This window comes from Lacerta agilis, chromosome 17 (assembly GCF_009819535.1).
Source record: "Lacerta agilis isolate rLacAgi1 chromosome 17, rLacAgi1.pri, whole genome shotgun sequence".
NCBI lineage: Eukaryota > Metazoa > Chordata > Lepidosauria > Squamata > Lacertidae > Lacerta > Lacerta agilis.
Genome location: NC_046328.1, coordinates 14,457,621 through 14,484,047, shown reverse-complemented (window position 1 = coordinate 14,484,047; position 26,427 = coordinate 14,457,621). Strand labels below are relative to the sequence as shown.

Sequence of the window (26,427 nt, the reverse complement as noted above, 5' to 3'; positions counted from 1 at the left end):
GGGCTGAGGAACATGGCAGCACAAACATCTAGGCATGGCAACAGAGCAAACCCCAATGTGCATTCCCACCACCAACCAAACTTCAGACAGTCTCGGGATGCACAGCAAGGCCTCATGTCGTTGGAGCTGGTCCTTTAGGTATTCCTGTCCCTACCCTGTTTGGTACAAGGCAGGACTTGTGGTTTGCATTTCATATTCTCTAGCAGTCTTATTTCAATGAATCCAATGGAAACATCTGCTTGGTGTTAATCTTGTACAATGTGCCTCCTCTTGTTAACAAGCTACTCAGCCTCACCATTGTTTTAAATAAGCTTTAAGTTTCAAGGGGCTAAAGGGCTTAACTCTGGATGTGGCAGTGCAAGGTAAGGACTAATGCCAGTGTGACACAGGAAGTGAACAACTGGGACGGGGGGGGGGGGCTGTGTATCTTTATGAACAGAAGGAGGGGAACTAACCTCTTTGTGACATGCAGATAGCCTGCAACTTATGTGGGAGTTATGTTCTGGGGATCTCGCCTAAAGCCAAAATATAGTTAAAACACATTGGGTTAAACACAGATAGTTAAAACACATTGGGTTAAACACAGAACGGGATCACAGAAGTTTTTTCCTCAGACATCCCTCCTCCTGCCCCCCCCCTTTTGCCACGCGTATAAAGCTGACTGTGCACAAGCTAAATGTGCATAAGTTGTGGGCTTACTGTATAAGCAAATGCTTGACTTTATACCTGGTTCCTTTTTGCATATGGCTATTCACAAAACTTCTATTGAGCCATCTGCAATGCCTGGAGACAGTCAGGTTGGGCATCCAAAGTAGTGACCAGAAGAGGAATGACAGCTGGGAGGAGCGCAGAGAAAAGAAACACAATGGTGCATCTGCAGCAGCACAACCAGATGCTACCCCAGCTGTAGCAAAACATGTATCTCCCATATTGGTCTCTATAGCCACAGCAGGCGCTGCAACCTTCCAACAGTTTGACTTCAGCCCCCCAACGGTGCACTCCTCCATTGTCTCCTGAGACATAGACGGATGCCAACAACAACTGAGAACAAAGCACCATTCTGAAAAGCATGGTCTCCTCTGCTGGCCATGTCATCATCAGCCACTGACATTAGCAAAGGGTTAGGAACCCCCTGCCTGGGGTCTGCACACACAACTCTGCTAATAAGCCTGAGCTTTTATTCAGTTTGGGATGTGCAAATACTTTTCCACTGCACTGGCAATCTCCTGGGAGGAGGGGGTAGTCACACACACACACACACACACACACACACACACACACACTACACAGAGCTGGCAAACATCTCTGAACACATACTTTTTCTGTCTTTAATTCAGGCTTGTAAATAGTCACTTGCCTGGTTGCCTGTAGCAAGAAAAAAGTTTCCCCTAGGTGACAGAGTAGGAAAGCTATTGCCAGTCAGAAGAGGGAGATGGGCTTGCTTTCATTTTGTAGCTCACTGAGTGTTCACTAGCAACAAGGAACCAGATCACATGCTGAATGAACTAGAAGTGTGAATCATTCTTTATGCAGAAGCTTAGAAGAGCAATGTGTGATGTTATGGCACCACCAAGAGACAACTGAACTTTACTACTACATAAGATGCATTTCTGACATAGTGCCGTTAGTCTACCTGGCTCTTTACACAGTGGCAAAAGCAAAAAAAAAAAAAAAAAGCAAAAAGCCATCCCTGCCCTGAAGAACATCTGACCTATATTGAAATCCCACTGCAGGGCTGGGAGGGACTTGGGAACCATGAGAAGGAGGGAGGGAGGATGACGTAACAACGGATAATGTGGACAGGCAGCAATAAAGAAAAAAAAATGGATCACAGGCTATAGGGCTGCTGGTTTGTTTTTTAATCTGTTACTGCATAGCCTTACATAGTGTTTGTACAACAACCTTGTAAACATAAGCCAGTATTATTACCCTTATAATACAGTTGAGGCTAAAGCTGAGCACTTTGTCTAAAGACCACAGTCTGGACCTGATAATTCTAGTTGATCTCATCTTAAGTGACATACTACATTAGCTCAGCAAAGGCAAGGATGGCTCCTTTCACTCAAAGAATTTTAAGAGAAAGAAACAGAGGCAAAACTGGTTTCTAACCTGAAGTTCATTGCACACTCAAAATGCTCTCCAGCACCACCAAATCACAAAACCACAGGACCATAGGGTATTTCCAAGCTACACATACATAGAGCACTTTAAATGGCAATGCTTTTGTCAAATTATCATGGGGCAGCTGAAAATAAGACCCATGCCCCCAGGCCCCCTCACAGAACCAAGATTCCCTGGAGAAAAGGAAATTGCCACTAAATGAGTTGAAGTAGCGTATTCAATAGCTGTGGGAGGAGAAGTGACCCAGTTTGCCACCCTCTCCTCCCAACCTTCCTTCAGACCATGGGGGAATCCAAGGAAAGGTGGGGGGGGGGAGCCGCCCCCTAAATCAAGTAAATAAATAAAAATAACTAACAGCTCGGTTCTGTCCCCCCTAACATAAAGCCTGCTTCCCCAGCATAAATCCTGGCTATGCTTCAAGCATTCTCCATGCCACATAGCGTGTGGGCCACACACACAGACCACGGCTACAGAATAGTTAGCTCCAGTTGAGTCAAGCAAGAAAGCCAGGTCACAAGACGCAAGGGGGTTAGGTGAAATCCACATGAAATTCTAGCCTTTACTTGGTTATGAGCAGAGCAGTTGAGCAGTAAATCTTATGAAATTTAATCCACCTTACCTAGAGGCAATTCTGACACGAGTTTCAGTGCATAATGCATATTCCACCGGCAGATGTCAACAGGATCATCCAAGAGCTGTGCCAGAGCTGGGATGACTTCATTTTCTATGAAGCCAGTCCTACAATCAGAAAATATATTGGTAAGTATTAAACTCCCCTTTTCGAACCTGGGAAAATATGTTGCAGAACTGAAGAAAATCCCTACTCTAAAATGCTTGCATTAAACTTCAGCAAATACCTACCTGCCAACAGAATGTGTTGCCATAATATAAAGAACCTCTGTTGTTTTCTGTCGCACGGTGCTGTCTTCATCTAAAAGCAACATCTTCAAATTATCTAGAAATCCTGAAAGACACATTTTTTTATTTTTTTGGCGCCACCCTTTAACAGACATCTAGGGCAAAGTTACAATACACTCATTAAACCACCACAATAGAAAAAAGAACACAGAAGGCTGTGGTAGAATTAAAAACAGCCACCGAGTAGCATGAAAGCAGTCGCCTCTGAAACTCATCAGGGATGACTATATATTGGTTATTTAGAGTGTGCAATGGGCAAATAATATTCACAACATGTGTATGGTTCTGTTCCCTTATTTCTGTTTTCGTTCTATTAGCTATTGTTATTTTGATCTTTGTAACAAGGATGAAGATATATTAATTGAAACTGTTTAAAAAATATTTGCAACCTTTATAAAAATGATCTCCAGGTGAATGAAGTTTAGACACACACGTTTTCCTTAATTGTGTGCAAAATAAATATTGAAGTGGGTTGCCTGCTCATATGCTCTGGAACAGTTTCCTGGGATGCCTTCTGGAATACTTTGGTATCTATTATCATTACAATGTCTTTTAGGTCCTATAATTTATGTAAGCTCTCCTTTTCCACTCAAAAGGTTTTTCAAAAGAACATTAAACATTGCTTTGCTGGATCTGACCAAAGGTCCACCCAGTCCAATGTAGCACTTCCCGCAGTGGGCGGGATCTGCCATCTGGTACTGCTAGAAACAGACTGCCTCTAAATTTGGACATCCTGTGCATTAACTGCACTTTCCATGTGTTCATCCTGAACCTACTTTTTGCAGCAGTATGGTACACATACATACTAGCACAAAGGATGCAAAGACAAATAACGTTTTGCTGGTATTAACACCCACCCTTGCAAATAAATAAAGGATCCAACCCCAAACAACTGCTGTACCTTTTTTCCTTTTCAAGAAAACCATTTTATAGCCTGATCTGAATGACTACTAAACCAAAGTTTGGAAAGATCCAGCCGTTTGCTGATCAACCATAGTGCACTGTGACAATGTGCTGCTAGCTTTGTGGTAGGGCAGGTGGTCCCCAGCATGTGCCTGCAGAGGTCTGTCCTGCCCCTCACAGGTTCTGCCCCCTCCACATTGCTGCCTTTCACCCTTCTGAAATTAGGCATGGGAGAAGCATTCTACCTACTGTAGCCAATAAAATGGGCTAAAGTGTGGGCTTGGTTGTATGACAATTTATCCAGTTTGCAAATGTACCCATAGAGCCAAAGAGATTGGTGATCAAGCCTGTATGTTAGGGCCATTGTGTCACCCCACCCCTCCCCACTTCTACAGGAGCATGTATCATGAACTGCCCTGTGGGAGGGAAGGAGGCAGATGAAGAAGCCACCCAGGCCTGCTAAAGTTTGACTATCCCAGCATTCTGACCTCTAATAGGGCCATTTTTATCACCCACTGCCCTGGGAGAAGGATCCTGATGGCTTTGTATATGTTGACATTGTGGATTGTTTATCCCCCCCCCCAAAAAAAAGTTAAATGTTACTTGTACACTGCCTTGAAAGGACTTGTATCCTGAAAAGTGGGATTTAGATAAGAGTATTACCAAACAGGCAGTGAGAGATTTTACTTTCTTGGGTTCCATGATCACTGCAGATGGTGACAGCAGTCACGAAATTAGAAGACGCCTGCTTCTTGGGAGAAAAGCAATGACAAACCTAGACAGCATCTTAAAAAGCAAAGACATCACCTTGCCGACAAAGGTCCGTATAGTTAAAGCTATGGTTTTCCCAGTAGTAATGTACGGAAGTGAGAGCTGGACCATCAAGAAGGCTGATCGCCGTAGAATTGATGCTTTTGAATTATGGTGCTGGAGGAGACTCTTGAGAGTCCCATGGACTGCAAGAAGATCAAACCTATCCATTCTCAAAGAAATCAGCCCTGAGTACTCACTAGAAGGACAGATCCTGAAGTTGAGGCTCCAGTACTTTGGCCACCTCATGAGAAGAGAAGAATCCCTAGAAAAGACCCTGATGTTGGGAAAGATGGAGGGCACAAGGAGAAGGGGACGACAGAGGATGAGATGGTTGGACAGTGTTCTTGAAGCTACTAGCATGAGTTTGGCCAAACTGCGAGAGGCAGTGAAGGATAGGCGTGCCTGGCGTGCTCTGGTCCATGGGGTCACGAAGAGTCGGACACGACTGAACGACTGAACAACAACAAAATTACCAAACAAATAGCCAACAAGGTGCAATCAGTAGAGCATGAGACTTTGGATCTCAGGGTTGTGGGTTCGAGCTCCATATTGGGCAAAAGATTCCTGCATTGCAGGGGGTTGGACTAGATGACCCTGGTGGTTCCTTTCCAATTCTATGATTCTATGATTCTCATGTTCAGTCCACCAGGGAGGCAAAAGTGGCATCTCTTACCGAGTCTAATGGCTTCATAGACATTCTCTGGGTCGTGCACCAAATCACACAGGGCCATCAGTGCCCGCTGGCGGGTCAGCAGGTCGGGGTCTTCCAGCTCCTCGTTCAGTTTTGGGAGACCCCTTCGGCCATAGGCAATGGGGGCTTTTGTGGGGTCGATATCAGGGGGCAGTTTGGAGGAGATACGGGGAAGGAGCGCCATCCCAAGTTCCTCCTGTACCACAGCAGCCCTAAAAAAGGAAAGGAAAAAAAGCTGCAAGGGCAAAGGGAGGGAAAGCAAGAGCAGTAGTTATACCGGTATGTGCCTTTGCTTCAGTTCCAAGATACACGCACCAACAGGACACATGTCTTTTGGGGGGGTGGGGGACACCTGTTGCAACTGAAAGCAATACAGGATTTTAAATGTAAATATCTATCCTCCTCCCCTCCAACCCCCACCCGCGATTCAATAGGAACAAACAACAATAATATTAACCCTGAAAGAGAAGCACGAATGAAAAACGTAGGAATTCTTGTTTAAAAAATTAAAAATAATAATAATAATTTAACATCGAAATGAACGATAGCAACTGGGAAAAATATATTACTTGGTGCACACAAGCAAAATAGAAATGGCAGAGGGGGAACCCGATAAACCCAGTTTAGCAAAAGCGGGGTGAAATGTCGGCTCCGAAAGCGGCCGATTCGCCGCCCTGCCTAGGCCTCTGGTTGCTAAGCGACCGCGACGCCCTCGCTCCCTACGTCCAGATCTGTGAATACGAAGCTACGCACGCGGGGAAATATCCTCTACGAGGTGTCGCCGGAGTCCGACTGAGCGCAAATGCCGTAATCCCCGCAAGTGGCGGCTGGGCAGGATGTGGCGTGGTGGGGAGACCAGGCGAGGGAGAGAGAGAGATGGTGGCCCTCAAATGCCAGCCTCTGCAGCCCGCGCTGCCCCTGCGGGAAACTCAGACAGCTTCCTCCCAAGTGGCGCCTACCAGATTATTTGGACTACAATTCCCATCAGCCCCAGCAAGCACTGCGACGGTCTCACCAGCCTTGTGCTCGCTGAGGCTGGTGGGAGTTGTAGTCCAAAGTACCTGCAGGGCGCCAGGTTGGGGAAATGCTGAACGCTCTTAATTGATTGCGTTGCGTTGCATCTATTGTTTCTTCCAAGGAGCTCAAAGTGGTGTACATGGTGCTCCTTGTTTTGTTTCCAATGAAATATGGATGTTGCAAACATTTGTCCGGATATAAACCAGAGCCACTGTGGTGTAACGGTTATGGTTTGGGGCGAAGACCTAGGAGAGATCAGGGTTCCAATCCCCCACTCAGCCAAGAAGCGCACTGGCTGACCCTGGGCGCCAGTCTCTGTCTCTCAGCATTAACCTACCTCACAAGGTTGTTGTGAGGATGAAATGGGAAGTTGGACAACCATGTAAACCACCTTGAGCTATAATTTTAATAATGCTGGTAATTCAGTTCTTTTTTTCTTTTCTTTTTCCTTTAATGAAAGCTGTCCAGCTTTATACTAGCAGCAGGAGGCGTTGCTCAGCTGAGCATGCCCTGTCAACATCTGGCATTCATTAACCAGGTTTTCTCCCTTCTCAGTGTTATAGTTGCTGGGTTTTTAAGGTTTGCCAGATCTCTCAGGTGGTTGGTTTCTCTGCATTTTAACTCCACCTTCTGAGAGGGAGGCGCTCTGGTTCCTATGGTGATGCGGCAGCCCCTTTCCAGACCTGGAAGCAGCTCTTGCATGGTGAGTCTTTTTCCTCTCACTTTTTGCCAATATTGTCCCTCTTTTGTAAATGTTTGGGGGGGGGACAGGGGGAAGCCCCTGGTCTGCTGGGGTGGTGGTGGTGGGGGATAGGATCAGCCCCCCCCACCGCCATGCTTTTTTTTTTTCAAATTATCCAGCTTAGAGCAAGTGATTTTGCAAGCTGTTCATGGCCACCTTGCAGCTTCAGACTGGCTGAACTAGGGTGATTTCCCGCCCTACTACCATCCACACAAGGCTTAAATGGTTCTCCCTCCTCTTTTACCTGTTTGTAACAGAAATGCAAAACCCACATACAGCAGCTTTCTCCACCATGCTCTTTCTGACATTCACAAATGAATCCCCACACCAGCAAAAGAAAGCATGAGAGAGAGATGGGGGGGGGGGAGACTTAAAGGTGCATTTTTACAGTAGCTGGCCACTTTCAGGGCCAGAGATCCAAATGGTCCTACACAACCACAACCACACACCCCAAGCCGCCTTTGCCAACTTGGTTCCCTACAAGTGTTTTATTTATTTATTTATGCCACACTTCATTATGGGGTACAGCACTCATCTCATTTCAGGCTGAGGGAGTTGGCGTTTATCCACAGATAGCTTTCTGGGTCATGTGGCCAGCATGACTAAACCACTTCTTTTTTGGGTTTTTGTCCCCTTTCCTTTCTACAAAGTAATAATAATAATAATAAAAAAAAAAAAAAATTAAAATGTGCACCCCACCCCCGAGACCATTCCATTGTAACTATCCAACCTCCCAAAATTTCAACACCTCTTGCAATGGTTTGACCCCTTTCCGTTTTAACAGTACAAATTCTACAAATACCTTCCACATCTCCTTAAAATAATTTCTCCTGCATATTCCTCATCTTACCTTAATAGCACATGTTAATTTATCATTAATTGCTATGTCCCACAACTCTTTGTACCATTCTTCCATTTTATATTCACCTTGTCCCTTCCACTTCCTAGCTATAATAACTCGTGCAGCTGTCAATAAATTTGTGAACAAGTCCTTCATAGCCTGTGAACCTTCCACCCCATCGTAAATCGATAATAATTCTACCTCTGGACCCAGTGATTTCTGTTATCTCCTTAAACACCCTTTGGCAAAAATGTTGTACATATTTACATCCCGACCACATGTGAACATAAGTCCCAGGACTAAACCGCTTCTGGTGCAACGGGACACCATGACGAGTGCCAGAGCGCACGGAAACACTGGTTGGCAGCAGCTTCAAGCGAGGAGTGTGTCCCACCACTACCTAGAGATGCCATTGGGGATTGAACCTGGGACCTTCTGCATGCAAAGCACATGTTCTACCACTGAGCGACGAAGCCTTCTGCATATTCATAGAATCATAGAACTATAGAGTTGCAAGGGACCATGAGGGTCATCATGTCCAACCCCTTGCAATGCAGGAATCTATTGCCCAACATGGGGCACGAACCCACGACCCTGAGATTAAGAGTCTTGTGCTCTACCAACTGAGCTATTCAGCTTCCCTCATCCACAAACCTTGGTCATGCTGGCTGTGGCTGATGGGAGTTGGGAGTCCATCAACATCTGGAGAGCCATGAAGGTTCCCCAGCCCTAGTGTATGGCTTTTCCTGAGGAATGCCAAGTGAGAGCCATCAGGCCCTGACACTCTGTTCCCTCCAACGTGGTGCCCTTCAGATGCTTTGGAACACGACTCCTGTAGGCTGGAGAAGACTGCTCTTCTCCTTAAGAGGTTTGCAAAACATAGCTGTTCCGGAAAAGACTTTTGGCTGAATGCTTTTGGGTTAGTTTTGGTGTCATGCCGCTATGCCCAGACTTCGTTCCTGATATTGGTTTCTAATCCTAATATTTTACGACTGCCGGTGGGGTTGTTGTTTTGCAGGAATGGTGGGCGTGACATAGGCTTTAAAATATTGTATGGCATTTTCTGCTTTGTTAGCCTCCTAAATTCATTCTGGAAATCAGACGGATCATAAGTTTTAAATTAACGTTATGACAGATGGGGGACCCGCATAATGACGGACAGGACCATTGCGGTTTGCTAACTGAAGTTGTTTTCCAGCTGAGCCTCTGGAGTGGCACGAGGCGCCGGGGAGATGGTTAAAGTGAGTTAAACTATAATCCAAATGGATAAAGGCATGTTCTCTGTGAAAAGAGGCCCTCGCAAAGGGTGTCCCCCTGTGCCCTCTCTCTGGGCCATTGTAAGCTCAGAATGCCACTCACCTCTACTATGGCAACATCCTGGCAACATCCTTTATCCATGAAAGGCCTTGCTGTTTTATTATTCAGGAAAATGCCAGGCTCACCAGCCAACAGGCTGCTAACTTCCTTAGCTTGCAATCAAACATGGAACTACTAGTCAGGGAAAACAGACACACCCACAAGCTTTTAGTACAGTCCAGACTGGGAAATTACAGAATTGGACAAATTCATGGAGTACGAGGCTATCCTTGGCTACCAGCCACGACGGCTCTGCCCTGCCTCAGTGGCAATAAAGGTACCCAGTTCTAGGAATACCATACAAAAAAAAAAGAAAAAACTACTTTTGTCAGGACTGCAAAAAGGCAAGCATTAAGTGCTGGTGTTGCGTTTCGCTGTTGACAAGTTCCCCAATATGACCCCGATATTGTTTTCTGGTTTGTATTGTCAGCACCCGCTGAGCTTGGGCAATGAAGGCCAACTTCCTGCATGTGACGCCACCTGTGAGCAGAGACAGAACCATCTCCCACTTCCCCAAGGTAGGCAAACTGTCCTCTTGTGTCCGCTGGGCTCATTCCCTGACGGCCTGAGGCAGTGCATTTCAACCAGTGTGCCGTGACACCCTGGCGTGCCTTGAATGGTGGTCAGGGGTGCCACGGGCAACACCAGCCTCTGCCCCTCTTTCCTTCCCTCCCTCCTCTGATGCCCTCTTGCGTTTTTGCCTCCCAAAGGCTTGCATGGCTGTTTGTTACAGGCCTGGCTACAAGCTCCCCAGGCAAATAGTGCCTCTGGGGCCGTCCAGGGGGAGGGTGCCCTGTGGGGCAGTGTGAGGAGGCACCTCTTTTGGGGTGGGGTGGGGAAGCTCCGAGACCAGGAGCAACAGCAGTGGCTGCCCAGAGGACTCCTAAGGAGAGGAGAGGAGGCTGAGGAAACGGAAGATGTTTGAAAAGCCGTAGGTGCCGGCTCTGCAAGCAAGGGGTGACACAACTGGGATCCTGAGCCCCACAGGAGTGCCACAGAAAGAAGGTAGTTGGTCAAGGGAGCCGTGGACCCTAAAAGGTTGAAAACCTCTGGCCTGAGGCATTCCCTAAAACAGAGCCTGTCATACATTTTGCCTTGGGGCCTGGCAAAGCTGTCCTAGAGGACTGGCTAGGTGAAGTCCTGGCCCAGTTGATCTCATGCTCCTGTTTCCTGTGTGTCTGCAGTGGTACACACCTGAGGCCTGCCTCCAGCTCAAAGATCACTTCCACGCCCAGGTGAGGAGTGCCTGTCGGCGACAGAACACAGGCACTGTTGGGTGAGTCTGCGTCAAGGAGAAATGAAGCTTTGTGCCGTAACAAGAATTTTGGTCACAGGCAATGTTTCCTTATGTATTTTGGAGTTGACCTGTAATCTTAAGAATACAGTCATACCTCAGGTTGCGTTCGTTTCGGGTTGCGTTTTTTTGGGTTGCGAGTGCGACAAACCTGGAAGTTTCGTCATGCGCGCATGTGTGATATCGCCGCTCGGGTTACAGACTTTTTGGGGTGTGAATGGCACCCCGGAACGGATCGGTTCCGTAACCCGAGGTACCACTGTATACGTTTTGCAATGTTTCAAAATTGCTGGGGTGTAAAATGCCTATATACTGGTAACCTTAAAATCTTAAAAAAATATGAAATCCGTTGACAATTTAGAAGGAACATTGCAGCACAAATAAGATCGCAAGAGCCTGAAGAAAGGTTCACACACACACTTATTTCAGGGATCTGGGGTATTGTATAATTTATTCAGATTATTGTAGAATAATTATTATTTAAGCATTTGTGTGTGTTTTACTCTGCACTATTTGTATCTCATATATGTGCTCTTTGTAATATTTTTATGGGTCCAAATAGAAGTATTAATCTGATATGGTTCTTCCATTTCAATGACACTGTGCAATGTGAAAAAACAACAACATGTGTGTTTCAGGCTAAAAATATCAAAAGTGGTTGTGGTGGGAGACCTCTATGTTGGAAAAACAAGCCTCATCAACAGGTACAAATCTGTTTTGACAAGTAGTTTTAGTGGTGTTTGTCAAAGACTGTCCAAAGTTCCAGCCTCAAAGTGCAGCCACTGACCTCAGTTTATAAGTCTTTTCTGGCTGACCAGTTTGCATCGTAGCTACCACCTGCGTGAAGCAGTGCTTGCCAAGCACTCCTTAAGGCAGTGTTTTTCAACCACTGTTCCGTGGCACACTAGTGTGCCGCGAGATGTTGCCTGGTGTGCCGTGGGAAAAATTTGTTTATTTGATTCCTATTCAAGAGAATTACTTTATATATAGTCAATATAGGCACAGAGTTAATTTTTTAAACATTTTCTAATGGTAGTGTGCCTCGTGATTTTTTTCATGAAACAAGTGTGCCTTTGCCCAAAAAAGGTTGAAAAACACTGCCTTAAGGATGGTACCAAGAGGAGGAGACACCCCAGGTTACAGTTATGCATCTGCTCCTGACCCATGCCTACGAACACAGCTGCCAGTCTCTGTTTTTGAGTTCCTCCCGCTCAGAACTTAGAAAGGCTCTTAGATGCGTGTTTAACCAGCACTGTTCAGGGAAGTTTTTAACCTGTGACATTTTAATGTATCCTAATATCTGTTGGAAGCCGCCCAGAGTGGCTGGGGAAACCCAGCCAGATGGACGGGGTACAAATAAATTATTATTATTATTATTATTATTATTATTATTATTATTATTATTATTATTATTTTATCTTTGATGTTCTGTAATGTGTTTTTAATGTTGTTCACCACCCTAGGATCTTTTGATAAAGAGTGGTATATAAATTGAATAAATAATAATAGTAGTAATATTTAAGAAATATTCCACTATGTGAAAACTTTTGATTTAAGGCCAGGGTAGCCAACATGACTTCTTCCCTCTCCTTTTTTTCATTGCTCTTTCTTTCAAACATCCTACTGTCAGCATTCCCACACCCTTTTCTATTTTATTTAATTTTATTTATTTCCTGCCCTTCACCTTAAGGTCCCTGAGCAGGTTACAAAATTAAAGCACAATATTAAAAACAATCTAATGCAGCCAATAATAATATTAATAATAGCAACAATAATAACAATAATCATAACAATAAGGTGGGTACTACCCATTTTTCCCTTGCAGGTTTTGTAAAGATGTTTTTGACCGGGATTACAAGGCAACCATTGGAGTGGATTTTGAAATTGAGCGTTTTGAGATAGCTGGAGTTCCATACAATCTTCAGATGTAAGTTGGAAATGAACAGGCTGCTCACCATACGTGTGGGATGTTTTAACAGAGCCAGCCAGAATCAAAGAATCATAGAACCATAGAGTTGGAAGGAACACAAAGGTTCATCTAGGATCAACCCCCTGCAATGCAGGAATCTCACCTAAAGCATCCATGACAGATGCCCATTCAACCTCTGTTTTAAAAACTCCAGTGAAGTTCCACCGTTCCACTGCTGAACAGCTCTTACTGTCAGCTTTCATTCAGGGAACCAATAATGGCCGAGCTGCCATTATTCATTTTGAGAAACTGACTTTTTACTGGTTGTAAACCAAGGGGCAGGGGGATCTGTGGGGGTCTTTCAGCTGTTGGCTGGGCTCCAACTCCCCCCCAGCAGCCAGCAAGGCCAGTGGCCAGGATGGAAGTCTGATTAAACGGGCATCTTCCAGATGGCATTGTCTCAGGCATCACAATCTTCTTCAGCTTGTACTCCTAAGCCATTTGCTTTATCCCTGGGCTCACTTAGGCCCTCGCTCACCATGACTGATCAAACTTCCCTTATTCCACTCTTGCCCAGATGGGATACAGCCGGCCAGGAGAAGTTCAAGTGCATTGCATCTGCCTACTACAGAGGAGCAGAAGGTGAGTCAAAAGCCAGCCCTGTGTCCCCAGCCTCTTTCCTTCTGGATGTCTGCTGAGTTAGAACTAAAATGACTCCTTTCTCCTGCCTTCTGGACCTAGAATGTCTCCTAATCCTCCCTTGGTTTCATTGCAGTGATTATAACAGTCTTTGATTTGGCCGACATCCAGACTTTGGATCACACCAAGTAAGTCCTTGCCGTTCTTTCTTGCAAAAACTTTCCTGAGGACTGGGGGGATTAGACAGGCTTAAGCAGGGTGGGCCTGTCAGTGGGTGTGAGCAGGAAGGAGGAGGATACGGAAAAAACAAAAATGAGTTGGCTCTGGTTCCACTTCCTGTTCATTCTCTCTGCCTTCTGCCCTTGCCAGTTGCACCACCACTGGCCACAGGTTTCCCACCCCGATAAATAGAGAGGGTTGGTATTGAGGTTTCAGTTGCACTTGCTGAAAGAATGAGGTTTTTATTAGCTCATTGCCATGTGACACAGAAATCGCTGCTCTTCGTGTGAAATGGGTGGCAGAGTTTCCCTGTGTGCGCTCTCTCTCTCTCTCTCTCCTTGCTGCTGTCTTGATTCTGTTTAGCTTTGACATATTCCCTGGAGGTGTTTGTATTTTCCTGGTGCTGGCACCATTTATCTGTCCCATGGGGGCCTCCCTGCCCGGCTTCCCTCCAGGGTTTTCCGTCTGCACTTGGTAAGGATGGCTGAGTTGCTCACCCCCTTTGGTGGGCCAGACATGAGGCATTGCTCCAAGAGAACTGGCAGAGGAGAAACTGTATTTTTCTCAAGAGGAAAGAACATATGGTGTGTGTTCCTCTTTCTCTGGTTTCCATTTCCTCTCCCCTCTGCCCCTTCCTCCTGTTCTCATCATGCTAATCCCCAGTTCCTCTCATTACTGCTTTCCTCCAATGGATCACTTTCTGTACTTTCATATACCACACAATCGCACCCAAGATCAGGGGCTCTGTTTCAGGATGAATGAAATCGGCCAACATGTGGCTGGTGGACAATGGAGTGTATGTCAGTGAGTTGGCTCAGGGTGGGGGAATTGTGCGGGAGACGAGGCTGGCCCTCCCCAACTGTATCCCCTTCACATGTTTTGGTCTACAACTCCCATCAGCCTCAGCCAGCACAGCCAAGGGTCTGATGGGAGTTGTAGTCCAAAGGCCAACCTAGGCTCTTGCTCACCTGTTTATTCAAGGACCAATCCTAACACGGAGAACAGTATCAGGTGGTCAGTTACGAGCAAGCAATGCTGGCTTCCCACTTGAGAAACGGCTGATAAATCCTTATATCTAGCATGTCAATATCATAAGTTGCTTATTTATTCATCTTTTCAGCTCTGAGAGTATTAATACTGCCATGTGCAGTTGGCCCAAACTGCTGCTGATGGGAGCAGAACTTTGTGGGGCTCCCCCCTCCATCATAATTGTATTTCTTCCGCTTCTGGCTAACGGAGGCGTCCCGTGCACCATTCCTTTAAAACACATTTAATGCCCATTCTCCCTCCTTGCAAAATTCTGGAAACTGTAGTTTAAGGCAGTGATGGGCAAACTTGGTCCTTCAGCTGTTTTTGGACTACAGCTCCCATCATCCCTAGCTAACAGGACCAGTCGTCAGGGATGATGGGAATTGTAGTCCCAAATCAGCTGGAGGGCCAAGTTTGGCCATCACTGGTTTAAGGGTAATGTGAATTGTAGCTCTGTGAGGGGTAAGCTATGGTTCCCAGGATTCTGTTTGAGTCTTCCGTGCTTTAAATGTATGGTGTGTATGCAGCCCCCATTCCCTCCAGAACTCTCCACAATGGGCTGACCCCTTGTCATTTTTCATCCTACGCAAACTACCCTGTGTGTCAGGGCGACAACAAGTTGGTGTGCTGCAGCGCAGCAGTCAGGACGAGATAAGCCAAGGTCAACAGTCCAGGTCAGAAGCCAGCCGAAGTCAGGTAACAGTATTGGGGTCAAGAGAAGCCGAAGTCAGAAACAGTCCAAGTCAGAACAAGCCAAGTCAGTCAGATACGAACCAGGAACACAGGAACAAGACGAGTACAGCAACCACGCGCCCAACACAATTGTTGCAGACGCAATGGAATAGGGGAGTAGCTTTCTTAAGTAGTCGGCTCACTCCCACACTTCCTATGAGCTACAGCTGTCTCTAATTGCCGCCTTCGCTTCTCAGCTCGGCGTTCTACAGCTGAGAAGGGAGGAGGAGAGGGGATCGGCTGATTCCGCTCTGGACTGGGACCTGCTCCTGCCCCCACTTCTTCCTCTCGCTCTTGTCTTTCCTCCTCCTCCCTATCAGATTCCTCCTCTTCTGAGGAATGCCGCCACCAGTCTTCCCCAGGTACGAATTCCTCAGATTCCTCTGTGGGTGCTGCCTTATCAGGGGGGGCTTGCCACCACTCCTCCTCATCTGACTCGACCCTGACATCACCCCCCTCTCCAGAGCAGCTCTCCTCCTCCCAATCTGGTGGTCTAGGCCGAGTTGGGTGCTGCGCGTGGAAGGTTTTCTGTAGTGCTGGGGCATGGACAAGCTCTGCATCTTCCCAGGAGTTTGCCTCCGGCCCATACCCCTTCCAGGCAATGAGATATTGCAGCTTCCGCCGTCGCCACCGGGAGTCCAGGATCTGTTCCACTTCGTACTCCACTTCCCCATCCACCGTGACGGGCGGTGGTATCTCTTTGACAGGTTGATAGCGGTGTGCTGGTATCGCTGGCGATAACAGTGAACGGTGGAACACCGGGTGAATCCGCATTGTAGCCGGTAGGCGGAGCCGGAAGGCCACAGGGTTAATCTGCTGTACTACCTCGAATGGCCCCACTCTCTGTGGAGCTAACTTCTTGCAGCGACCTTTCTGCGGCAGGTCTCGTGTAGACAGCCATACCTTGTCCCCCACCTTGATATCTGCGCCAGGTTGGCGGTGAGCATCCGTCGTTCTCTTATAGTTCTCCTTGGCCCGTTCTAGCTGATCTCGTAGAAGCCCTTGTATAGCTGATAATTCTTCTACGAATTCATCAGCAGCTGGTAGCGGCAGTAATGATTCCGGAGACGGGAAGGCACGCGGGTGGAACCCATAGTTGGCAAAGAACGGGGACTGTTGTGAGGAGGCATGCAAGGCATTGTTATATGCAAATTCCGCCAAGGGAAGTAGACTCACCCAGTTGTCCTGCCGATAGTTAACATAGCAGCGCAGGTATTGTTGCAGTGTGGCATTGGTCCTTTCCGCCTCGCCATTGCTCTCAGGGTGCCGCGCGGAGGTCAAGCATACATCCACCTTTAGCAATTGCATGACTTTCCTCCAGAACTGGGAAGTGAACTGGGCCCCTCTATCTGACACAATTTGACGGGGTAGCCCGTGCAGTCGGAAAATGTGATCAATGAACAACCGGGCTGTTTCTTGGGCGGTCGGCAGCGCCTTACAGGGTATGAAGTGGGCCATTTTGGTGAAAAGGTCTACAACCACCCAGATTACTGTCTGTTGTTGTGAGGCCGGGAGGTCAGTAATGAAATCCATAGCTATCGTCTCCCACGGCCCCTCTGGAGTAGGTAGTGGTTGTAGCAGCCCCGCCGGCACTTCTCGGGGTCGCTTGGCGCGCTGGCAAACATCACAGGCTCTGACGTACTCCCAGACATCCTTCCGCACTTGCGGCCACCAAAACTGACGCGTCACATGGTACAGTGTCTTGTACCTCCCAAAGTGACCAGCTGTCGGACAGTCATGACACTGGCGTAGCACCCTGGCTCGCAGTTCTCCGTCTGGCACATACAGAGCGTCTCTGTGATAGAGTAGACCATTTTCCTCCGAAAACAGTTCCATCCCGGGATTGCCTTCCCTTAGTGCTGCTAGTTTGTCCCTGGCGAACGGGTCTGCTGCTGTGTGGCATTGGAATTCAGAGATGGCCACGGCTGACCCCGTGGCTAACTGCAACTGGTGGGGTTGCAGAATGTGCCTCAATACCTGGTCTTGACTGGCATCCCCGTATTCTGGCTTCCGGGACAATGCGTCAGCTCCTTTATTCTGTTCACTTGGCACATATACTACCCTAAAATGGAACCTGGAAAAGAACTGAGACCACCGGATCTGTCTCTGATTGAGGTGGCGGGCTGTCTGCCAGTATTCTAGGTTACGGTGGTCGGTACGGACCTCTATCAGGTGCTGGGCGCCCTCCAGGAAGTGCCTCCAGGCTGCGAAGGCATCTTTGATGGCTAATAGTTCTTTATCCCAGATTGTATAGTTCTTTTCTGAATCGTTCAACTTCCGGGAATGGAAGGCGCAAGGCCGCAAGAACCCTTCTTTGTCAGCTTGCAGCAACACTGCTCCAATGGCTCTATCAGAGGCATCGGTCTCTACTATGAAAGGCCGTCGGGGATCTGCATGGGCCAGGTACGCCTCGGCTGAGAACAAGGCCTTGAGGCGTACAAAGGCTTGTTGCGCCTCTTCAGTCCACTGAAACGGTTGCTTACCCCTCAAGCAATCAGTGAGGGGTGCCGTGAGCCAGGAGTACTTGGGCAGGAACTTCCTATAATAATTCGCAAACCCCAAGAACCGTTGAAGGTCCTTCTTTGTCCGCGGGGCCTGCCAAGAACGCACACTTTGTACCTTGGCAGGGTCCATTTTTATGCCCTCTGGGGTCAGACGATAACCCAAGAAGTCTACCGAGGAGACGTGAAATTGACACTTTTCTAACTTCGCATACAAGCGATGTTCCCTCAGCCTTTGCAGCACAGTCCGTACATGTTGCACATGCTGTGTCAGATTTTCTGAATAGATCAGAATGTCATCCAAATAAACCACCACAAACCGGTCTACCAGGTCTGCCAACACGTGGTTTATGAAGGCCTGGAACGTCGCAGTTCCCGATTGTATTCCGAAGGGCATCACCAAGTGCTCGAAGCTACCGTACCGAGTATTGAAAGTGGTTTTCCATTCATCCCCTTCTCGTATACGGATTAAATTGTAGGCACCTCGTAAGTCCAACTTTGTATAAAATTGTGCATCACGCAACCTCTCTAACAACTCACCAATGAGCGGCAAGGGGTAACGGACTGGAACAATGATGCGGTTCAACTTCCTGAAGTCCATGCAAGGCCTCAACTCAGAGGAGCCTTTTTTCTTCACAAATAGGACAGGCGCACCGCCCGGTGCCTTTGAGGGCCTGATGAACCCTCTGGCCAGATTTTTGTCCAAGAATTCCCGCAATGCCACCAGTTCTGTTTCGGACATTGGATAAAGCCGACTCGTGGGCAGTTGTGAGCCTGGAAGGAGGTCAATTTTGCAGTCATACGGCCGATGGGGTGGTAACTGGTCCGCCTCCTTTTCGCAAAACACGTCTTGGAAGGCGTGGTACTCCACTGGTAGCTGACTCTCCATTCCTGTGAGAGTTCCCTCTTGTGCCCCCTGTGCTGCTGTTTCCCTTTCGACATTCCGCTTTCCCAGGCAATGATGCCGACAATACGCTGAAGCAAACACAAGGGAGCGCTGCCCCCACGCAATGGACGGGTCATGTTGCGTCAGCCATGGCATTCCCAGCACCAGCGGAGCCGCAGACATCTTGGCTAGATACAGGACTATTTGTTCTCGGTGTCCCGGTAACTCCAGCATCAAGGGTGCGGTGGCATGGGTAACAGCACCGGAGAGCAGGGGACGGCCGTCGATGGTGTGCACAGTCAATGGTACCTCCAACTTTCGAGTCTCCAGCCCTAGCTGCTGGGCTACGCCCTCATCTAGAAAGTTGTTTGAGGCACCTGAGTCGACCAAGCCCAACACTCGCACCTGGTGCCCATCTGGAAATCGTAGCAGTGCATTCAAAACCAGGCTTGGAATAGCTAACGGAGGAGGCGAAGGGGTAGGCCATTGTGGTTCAGAGATCCAAGCCCTTCCCAGCCCTGTGGCCTCTACCAGAGCTGGGAGTTGGTGTTTCCCTGTGGCTGGGGATTAGTACCAGACCCTTCCCCCACACCGGCTACAGGGCGAGAGCTGGCAACGCTCTTTGCTGGACAGTTGCGAACAAAATGACCCCCCTTGCCACAGTACAAGCAAAGTCGCTCTCTGCGTCGCCGCTCCTTCTCAGCCCCTGTCAACGGCCCCCGCACTGCCCCAAGCTGCATGGGTTCTTCAGCTGGCGGGTCAGAAGGACTTGCTCTCACCGGGCGGGGAGGTGCGAAGGGAAGAGGTTCCCCCTTCCCTGGTGGCCTGTGCGCCATCCTTCTTTCTCTCCTTCTCCCCTGCAGGCGTTCATCGATTTGGGCACTGAGTTGAATGGCGGCATCCAGGGAACTAGGGGGCCCGACCCTGGCCATCTCATCCAGTATGTCATCCTGGAGCCCCGCCTTGAAGTGCGCTAACAGGGCCTCTTCATTCCACCCCAGTTCCTGAGAGAGGAGGCAAAACTCCGTAACATAGTCCATTAAAGGCCCATCACCCTGCTGGAGCTGCAAGAGCTTCCGGGTGTTGGCTGCTTTCCTCTGTCTGTCCTCAAACATATTTGTCATGTCCTCCAGGAAACGGTCATAGTCCCTCAAGTGAGGGTGATTGCCCACCAGCATAGGTGTCACCCAACGCCTGGCAGTTCCTTCCAACAAACTGATCAAGAATGCCACTTTGGCCTCAGGAGAACCAAACTCTGCTTCCCTTACTCGAATGTACAGCATGGCCTGTGCCTTAAAAGCTGGAAACTCTTGCCTGTCCCCCTTGAATTTTGCAGGTGGTAACACAGGGGGAGGCCGAGGAGGTAGAACTCCTGCTGAGCCATGCTGTGCTTGCTGGGTGTTCACAGCAATAGTCAACTGTTCCACATGTCCTTGAAGCACCAGATTAGCTCGTAACAATTGCTGTACAGTCTCCTGCAGCTGGTCTATCTGTGCTTGTGGAGAAGGAGGAGGGGTTGTGGGAGACCCCCCAGCAGCCCCCTGTTCTGTCATACTCACAGAGCAAGAGGGTTTGTAGGCGTCTGCAATCTGTCAGGGCGACAACAAGTTGGTGTGCTGCAGCGCAGCAGTCAGGACGAGATAAGCCAAGGTCAACAGTCCAGGTCAGAAGCCAGCCGAAGTCAGGTAACAGTATTGGGGTCAAGAGAAGCCGAAGTCAGAAACAGTCCAAGTCAGAACAAGCCAAGTCAGTCAGATACGAACCAGGAACACAGGAACAAGACGAGTACAGCAACCACGCGCCCAACACAATTGTTGCAGACGCAATGGAATAGGGGAGTAGCTTTCTTAAGTAGTCGGCTCACTCCCACACTTCCTATGAGCTACAGCTGTCTCTAATTGCCGCCTTCGCTTCTCAGCTCGGCGTTCTACAGCTGAGAAGGGAGGAGGAGAGGGGATCGGCTGATTCCGCTCTGGACTGGGACCTGCTCCTGCCCCCACTTCTTCCTCTCGCTCTTGTCTTTCCTCCTCCTCCCTATCAGATTCCTCCTCTTCTGAGGAATGCCGCCACCAGTCTTCCCCAGGTACGAATTCCTCAGATTCCTCTGTGGGTGCTGCCTTATCAGGGGGGGCTTGCCACCACTCCTCCTCATCTGACTCGACCCTGACACTGTGCAGCATCAGCATCTTATCATTTATATCCTACCCATCTGGCTGTGTTGCCACATCCACATCTGGGCAGCTTCCAGTACATATAAAATCATAATAAAACATCAAACATTAAAAGCATTTACATGAAACTCAGCCATCTTGTGCATTCTAAATCCTTCGGACATTTTCTCTCTCTGTCCTCCTCCTCGTTTTTCAGGCAGTGGCTGGAGGATGCACTGAGGGAGAATGAACCAGGCTCCAGCTTCATCTTTCTCGTTGGAACAAAAAAAGATTTAGTGGTAAGTGCATTGCAGCTCGCAATATAAATGCTGCAGCTGCTCAACTCGGAACCTTGAGCAGTATTACGGAACTGCAGTTTCCATACACAATTTATTTGTCCCGTCCGGATGGTAACTGTGTGATGATGGCTGGTTGCCGGGAGCTCAACTTGCCTAACAGTAGGGCTGGAAGAAGTTCTAGCCTATCCAGACCCATCAGTAACTGCAGCGGAAACTGCAACCAGTAACCACAACTGGGGAAAACAGAATGTGTGGGTGCACAACAGTGATCTGTATCAGAATATCTGGCCTGCTATGTGAAGCCTCCAGTTGGGAGCACTTGGGACAAGCCTGGCCGACGCATGCAGGACACATAGATAAAAGGGGCCTGAAGCAGAGAGAGGGACAACGTCCTTTGTATGCAGAAGCTGGAGCAAGGAATCCCTGTGGTCTGAGGTCTGTGCTTCCTTCCACAGCCAAGACCCGACAAGGATTCAGAATTCACTTTTCTTGCTGTTGAGCTGGGTTTTCTTCTTTGTCTTCTTCAGCCTCCAGCACAAACACTTTCCTGGGGTCTTTTCAAATTATTTCTGCTTAAACAGCTCCTTGCCCTGTTGAAGCAGGGGAAACATGCCCCCAAAGGAACATGCACTTGTCAGTTCTGGACAGATTTCTTTGGTAAGGCAGTGGGAGGAAAATGCAAGTTTAAAACTCAGGAGAGACGAGCAGCCTATCTAGGCTCTGACAACAGATGCTTAAAGGCAGCTTTTCCTCTTTACTGTAATAGCCGTACATGGGATGGGGAAAAGTTCTTTTTTATAATAAAGGTTTTTATCAATGTAAAATCAAAAGTTAAAGCAAACAAACAAGGAAAAAATATATAGTCAAAGTTACAAAACGTAGAAAAAGGACAGAGTTTGTATTTTACAAATAACAGAGAGCAGATACCGTAGAAAAATTAAATCGGCAGAACACCACCATAAATGCTGTTTTTTTCCCTTTGGGGTTCAACTGTAAGGGCAGGTTCATATGTTACATTTTCCATACACTGTGAAGTAAGAATACAATAATTGCCCAGGTAGAAGGAAGCAAAATTTTCTTTTCCTGAACAGGTTCTTATGTATCCAACCCCAAATGCTCTTAAGTGCCAGCAGGCAGAGCTTAAAAGGTGGCACAGTCTTTTACAGCTTCTGTTTGGCAGACTAATTCTTCAATGCATTAGCCTAATTCAGCCTTTGCCAACCTGGTGCCCTCCAGATGTTTTGGACGGCAGCTTCCATCAGCCCCACAAAGCCCACATAGCTGGATGATGCTGGGGCTGGTGGGAGTTGCCAACTGAAACATCTGGAGGTCACCTGGTTAGAGAGAGAGATGGGGGCAGGAATCCAATGTGGTTCACTTCTAAATGCAAATCTCATCTCATTCACACTTCCTTTAAAAAAAAATGAAAGAAAACTCAGCTTTTATCTTTAGAAATTTGCCCTTCTCCAAATGTTCATCTACAGTTCACCAGCCCCCAAAAGTGTATATAACGGCATAGTGGAAATGACTTGCAAGCATCTGTGTTTATCAGGCGAAACTATACAAGAAAAATGTGCCCTAAAACACTTAAGAATTTTTGCAAGGACTTGTTTTTTTTGGGGGGGGGAACTAAAGTGGAAATGCAGCAAACTGAATTGGGTGGGGTGTGGGGGGCTGAAAAGGCAAGAGAAGTTGGAAATGCCCATCCCTAGTTGGGAAAAGCTGGTCTGATCTCTTTCTAAAGCCAACTCATGGCCACATTTTGCAGAAGCAAATCCCTCTGTTCTTAAGAAGGAAAAACGGCTGTTAGGTAGGTCATATTTGTGTTTTGGGGGTGAGGAGGAAGTTTACCCATTTGCAGCGCAACATAGAGATCGCTGTTCCTTGGCTCTGGTTCCTTTCTTTTTCAGTCTGACGCTGCCTGTGAGCGGACAGAACAGGACGCCATCCACCTGGCCAATGAAATGCAGGCAGAATATTGGTCCGTTTCAGCCAAGACAGGTGAGTTGAGCCTATTGAAGTGTTTGGGAGTGCCAGTGCTGTAGGGCTGACGGGGTGGGCATGCCAGCTGGTCTCCTTCAAGGAGTTAAGCTGCCAGCTTGCCCAGGGACTTAAGTGGGTCAGTGTCTTTCATAGTGATGCTCTGCTTGGGTGCAGAGTTTGATCCTTGTAAAATATACCCTTCTGCTCTAGCACTCCACACAGGCTCATGCCAAGATGCTAAAGGTAGTCCCTTGAGGCCCCCCCCCCCATTTTTGGGAGGGGTGGGTGGGTAGGGATGTTGGCAGAGACAAGAGCCATTCTTTTGTTTATAGCAGCTGCCTATAGTACCACCCTGTGTTTAAAACGGGAGTGGCTAACCCATGGCCCTCTGGATTTTGATGGACTACAACTCCCATCATCCCTAGCTAGCAAGACCAGTGGTCAGGGATGATGGGAATTGTAGTCCAAAAACAGCTGGAGACCCAAGTTTGGGAAACACTGCTTTAAATACTCGAGCCCCTCAAAGGGTACAGCGTCCTCTCCACCTCCCCACCCTCTTTATTTCACCAGGGGAAAACGTCAAGGGTTTTTTTTCCCGAGTTGCTGCCTTGGCCTTTGAAAAATCGATGCTGATGGAGCTGGAGAAGAGCAACAGCCGAATGGCCCAAATTGGTGCGGGAAACCTCATCAGTAGGTTGAACTGAATTGTCTTTGTTTGATTAAAAACAAAACAAAACAAAACATGTTCAAGGAATGAGGATAGTTGGGGGCCAGGTAGCTTCTCCTTCTGCTTAGAAAAGTCTTTGCTGATCGGTTGCTCTCCAACCGTTTTGGGCTACGACTCCTCCCATGTGCCCTAGAATCGCAGGACCACTTGGAAACTTCAGTAGGCCTGAAAATGCAGTAGCAAAATGACTGACCAGGGTTCCACTTAGGACTTACAGAATCCCTGTTTTAAAACTGGTTGCACTGGTTTCTGTTCTGTTCTGTTCCCAGGCCCAATTCAAGATGTTCACATTCATCTTCAAAGTATGAAATAGGTTATAGACGGTCTTTCTTGTATCTGGGGCCTCCTTTCGTACTTCTCTGTGTTCTGTGTTGTGGCACACCTTCCCTTGGGTAAACTGATTCTCTCTAAAGTGGTATATAATCACCTTATGAATAAATAATAAATATAAATGCATATAGCAGCCCCTCCCCTCCAGAGTGCCCATATTGACTAGGACTGATAGGACCTGCAGTCCCAAACCTCTGGAGGGCACCAGATTGGGGAAGGGAGGCCAGTAGGACCCCAGCCTTCATGCTGACAAGCACAGGAAGCTTGCCTCCCCATCTAGCACCGTGCAAATGTTTATGAAGACCAGGATGTTGCCTGTTAACCATTTCTGGAAAGTGATGTTCCGAAAGGATTGATTTGGTCGTTTCTTTGTTCCCTTGTTGCAGAAATAGAAGGGGACTCGCCAGAGACTTTGGAAGCCAACCCACAAACTAGCCCAAGTTGTTGCTAGTAGCCAGCTGTGGCTATAACAATTTCCTGGCCTCTTGGAGGATTCACCAAATAGCACTTCAGTAAAGCAGCTGAATCTTTGAATCACCACCAGCAGCAGCAGCAGCAGCAGCAGGAGGGGGTGGCAGGGAAGCAGCGGTGCAGCCCCCCCTCCCCGCCAAAGCCCACTTTGCTTTGATCTGCCTTCGGGGGGGAACGGACAGCCTCTCTCCACTGTTTGGAAAAATTCTATTTTCTGAGCTCACATTATGGGAAATGATTTGCCTTTTCCAGGAGGGTGTGTTTGTTATCGGCACAATCTATCTTTCTCTTTCTCTTTCTCTCTCTTTCCCTCTCCAGGAAACCCATCCTGTTCCAAACTTGCAAAGCCTGTTTCTGTGGAAATGACAGGCCTTGGGAGTGGAGAGCACACGATGGACCTGCCCTATGAGAGAGGCTGTAGATGTGAAGGAAGCTCAGATTTGGTGTCTCTCTGTGAATTTGGTTAGACCTGGCGCCCTCCAGGTGTTGGGGGCTAAAACTCCTTCTAGCCCAGCTAAGGGAGCAGGTCGGTCTTCCCTAGATGCCTTGGACCTCTGACTGTGGCTGGAGGGAAAGGTAGTCCCAAAACAGCCTCTACCAGCTGGTGCCCCTGAGAGTTGTAGTCTTGGCAGATTTGCACCCTTCTCAAGATGCATTTCTCTAGTTCGTGATCACCATGGTTAATCATAGTGCTGACTTAATCATGGTTAAGAGCAGCAGGAGGAATCTGTAGAATCCGAGGGGTGAGAGAATGAAGGAAGAGAAAGCACATAGTCCTGTGGTCCTTCTCAGATGGTGGTTAAGGAATGAGCATCATCATTCCATCTTAGCCAGTAGTGGGTGGTAGGTTGCCTCCCGTGTCCTCTGCATTGCTCTGAGGTGTGGAACGATCCCACTTCTCTAACTGCCTTAGATATTAGGAGCTGCTGTTGTACAAAACAGGTCTTTATTTTCATGTCAGTTGTGGAATTAAAACTTGCTTTCTGATGTCCTCTGAAGACTTGATACTTTGGAAGCCAGAACAATTTATGCTAAAACATCCCCCCACCCCAGGAGAAAGGGGAGAGCTCCTTAAAGCCCAGAATGTGCCTCTTGGCTAGTTTGGGGTGTGTGTGTTCCAGCCAGATTGGATGCTGATGTGCAAGTCCGTCATTTCTCTGCTGCTTTTAATCTTTCTGGCACCTTCCCCAGTTTCTGGGCGGGCACTGGGTGCCACGGACGTTTTGTTAGTGTAAATGTGGCATGTCTCCTCCCTGGTGGCCAGAAAACTGCTTGGCCCCCTGAATCCAATGAGAGCTGAACCTGTCAAAAGGCACAAAGGCTGTGCACACATTATAGGCTTAAAACCACAGCTAAGATGGGGTCGTCGTCCCCCCCTTCTCAATATGGATCAAAGCTAGTTTGTGGGAAAACACACCATAGCACAGTATTTCATCACAAACAATAGGATAGATCTGGATGGTGGCTAATGTTGTGTGTACTCCCACTTCCCAAACCAGAAGTGGAAGTGAACTGAATGCAGAGTGTGTACACAAACTTAGATATGGTCCCCGAGGGAGGAGGGTACCTTCTTTCCTTTCTGAACTGAGTCGATAGCTTTCACTCACATAGGAAATTGTCAAGGGCACCACTTGGGGATCACCGTGGCTCCCTGTCTCTGGCCAAAACAGGTGGAAGGGATAGTGGGAACTTTCCAGAATTCAAAGCAAGCCAAGGATACGAACTGCCCAGTTACCAAGCTCCCTTCCTTCCTTTGGTGTGGAGTCAGAGCAGGGGTATCAAGAACCTTTGCCCTTGGCTCCCCCTTCTGTTCTCAGGCTCGGGGTCTGCCGTTCCTCTGGAAGCCGCTCAGATCC

General features: G+C 48.0%; 2 protein-coding genes across 2 annotated transcripts in view; one reads left to right on the top strand and one right to left on the bottom strand.

Moving 5' to 3' along the window:
- The window catches only part of RSPH14 (radial spoke head 14 homolog), a 59,456-nt gene extending 53,294 nt beyond the window's left edge, over positions 1-6,162 (bottom strand). Inside the window, exons 1-4 of the mRNA XM_033174204.1 lie at positions 6,016-6,162; positions 5,429-5,658; positions 2,983-3,085; positions 2,741-2,859 (exon numbers count right to left, since the gene is read on the bottom strand). Coding sequence (XP_033030095.1) covers positions 2,741-2,859; positions 2,983-3,085; positions 5,429-5,630 — 424 coding nt within the window. The 5' untranslated portion in view covers positions 5,631-5,658; positions 6,016-6,162. The remainder of the gene's footprint in view (positions 1-2,740; positions 2,860-2,982; positions 3,086-5,428; positions 5,659-6,015) is intronic.
- Positions 6,163-9,800: 3,638 nt separating this feature from the next.
- Positions 9,801-24,621, top strand: RAB36 (RAB36, member RAS oncogene family). Its single transcript, XM_033174959.1, has 10 exons — positions 9,801-9,920; positions 10,587-10,678; positions 11,335-11,400; positions 12,522-12,623; positions 13,183-13,247; positions 13,381-13,432; positions 20,979-21,060; positions 22,971-23,061; positions 23,614-23,733; positions 24,487-24,621. The coding sequence occupies exons 1-10, from the start codon at positions 9,852-9,854 to the stop codon at positions 24,549-24,551; spliced, it is 804 nt and encodes a 267-aa protein (XP_033030850.1). The 5' UTR covers positions 9,801-9,851; the 3' UTR covers positions 24,552-24,621.
- Positions 24,622-26,427: the final 1,806 nt, after the last annotated feature.

What these genes read in the sequence shown, in the direction of transcription:
- RAB36 (XM_033174959.1), top strand. Translation starts at nt 9,852, where the DNA reads ATGAAGGCCAACTTCCTGCATGTGACGCCACCTGTGAGCAGAGACAGA. An exon ending in CCATCTCCCACTTCCCCAAG is followed by an intron (nt 9,921 to 10,586) that starts GTAGGCAAACTG and finishes GTGTGTCTGCAG; the next exon opens with TGGTACACACCTGAGGCCTG. An exon ending in CAGAACACAGGCACTGTTGG is followed by an intron (nt 10,679 to 11,334) that starts GTGAGTCTGCGT and finishes TGTGTGTTTCAG; the next exon opens with GCTAAAAATATCAAAAGTGG.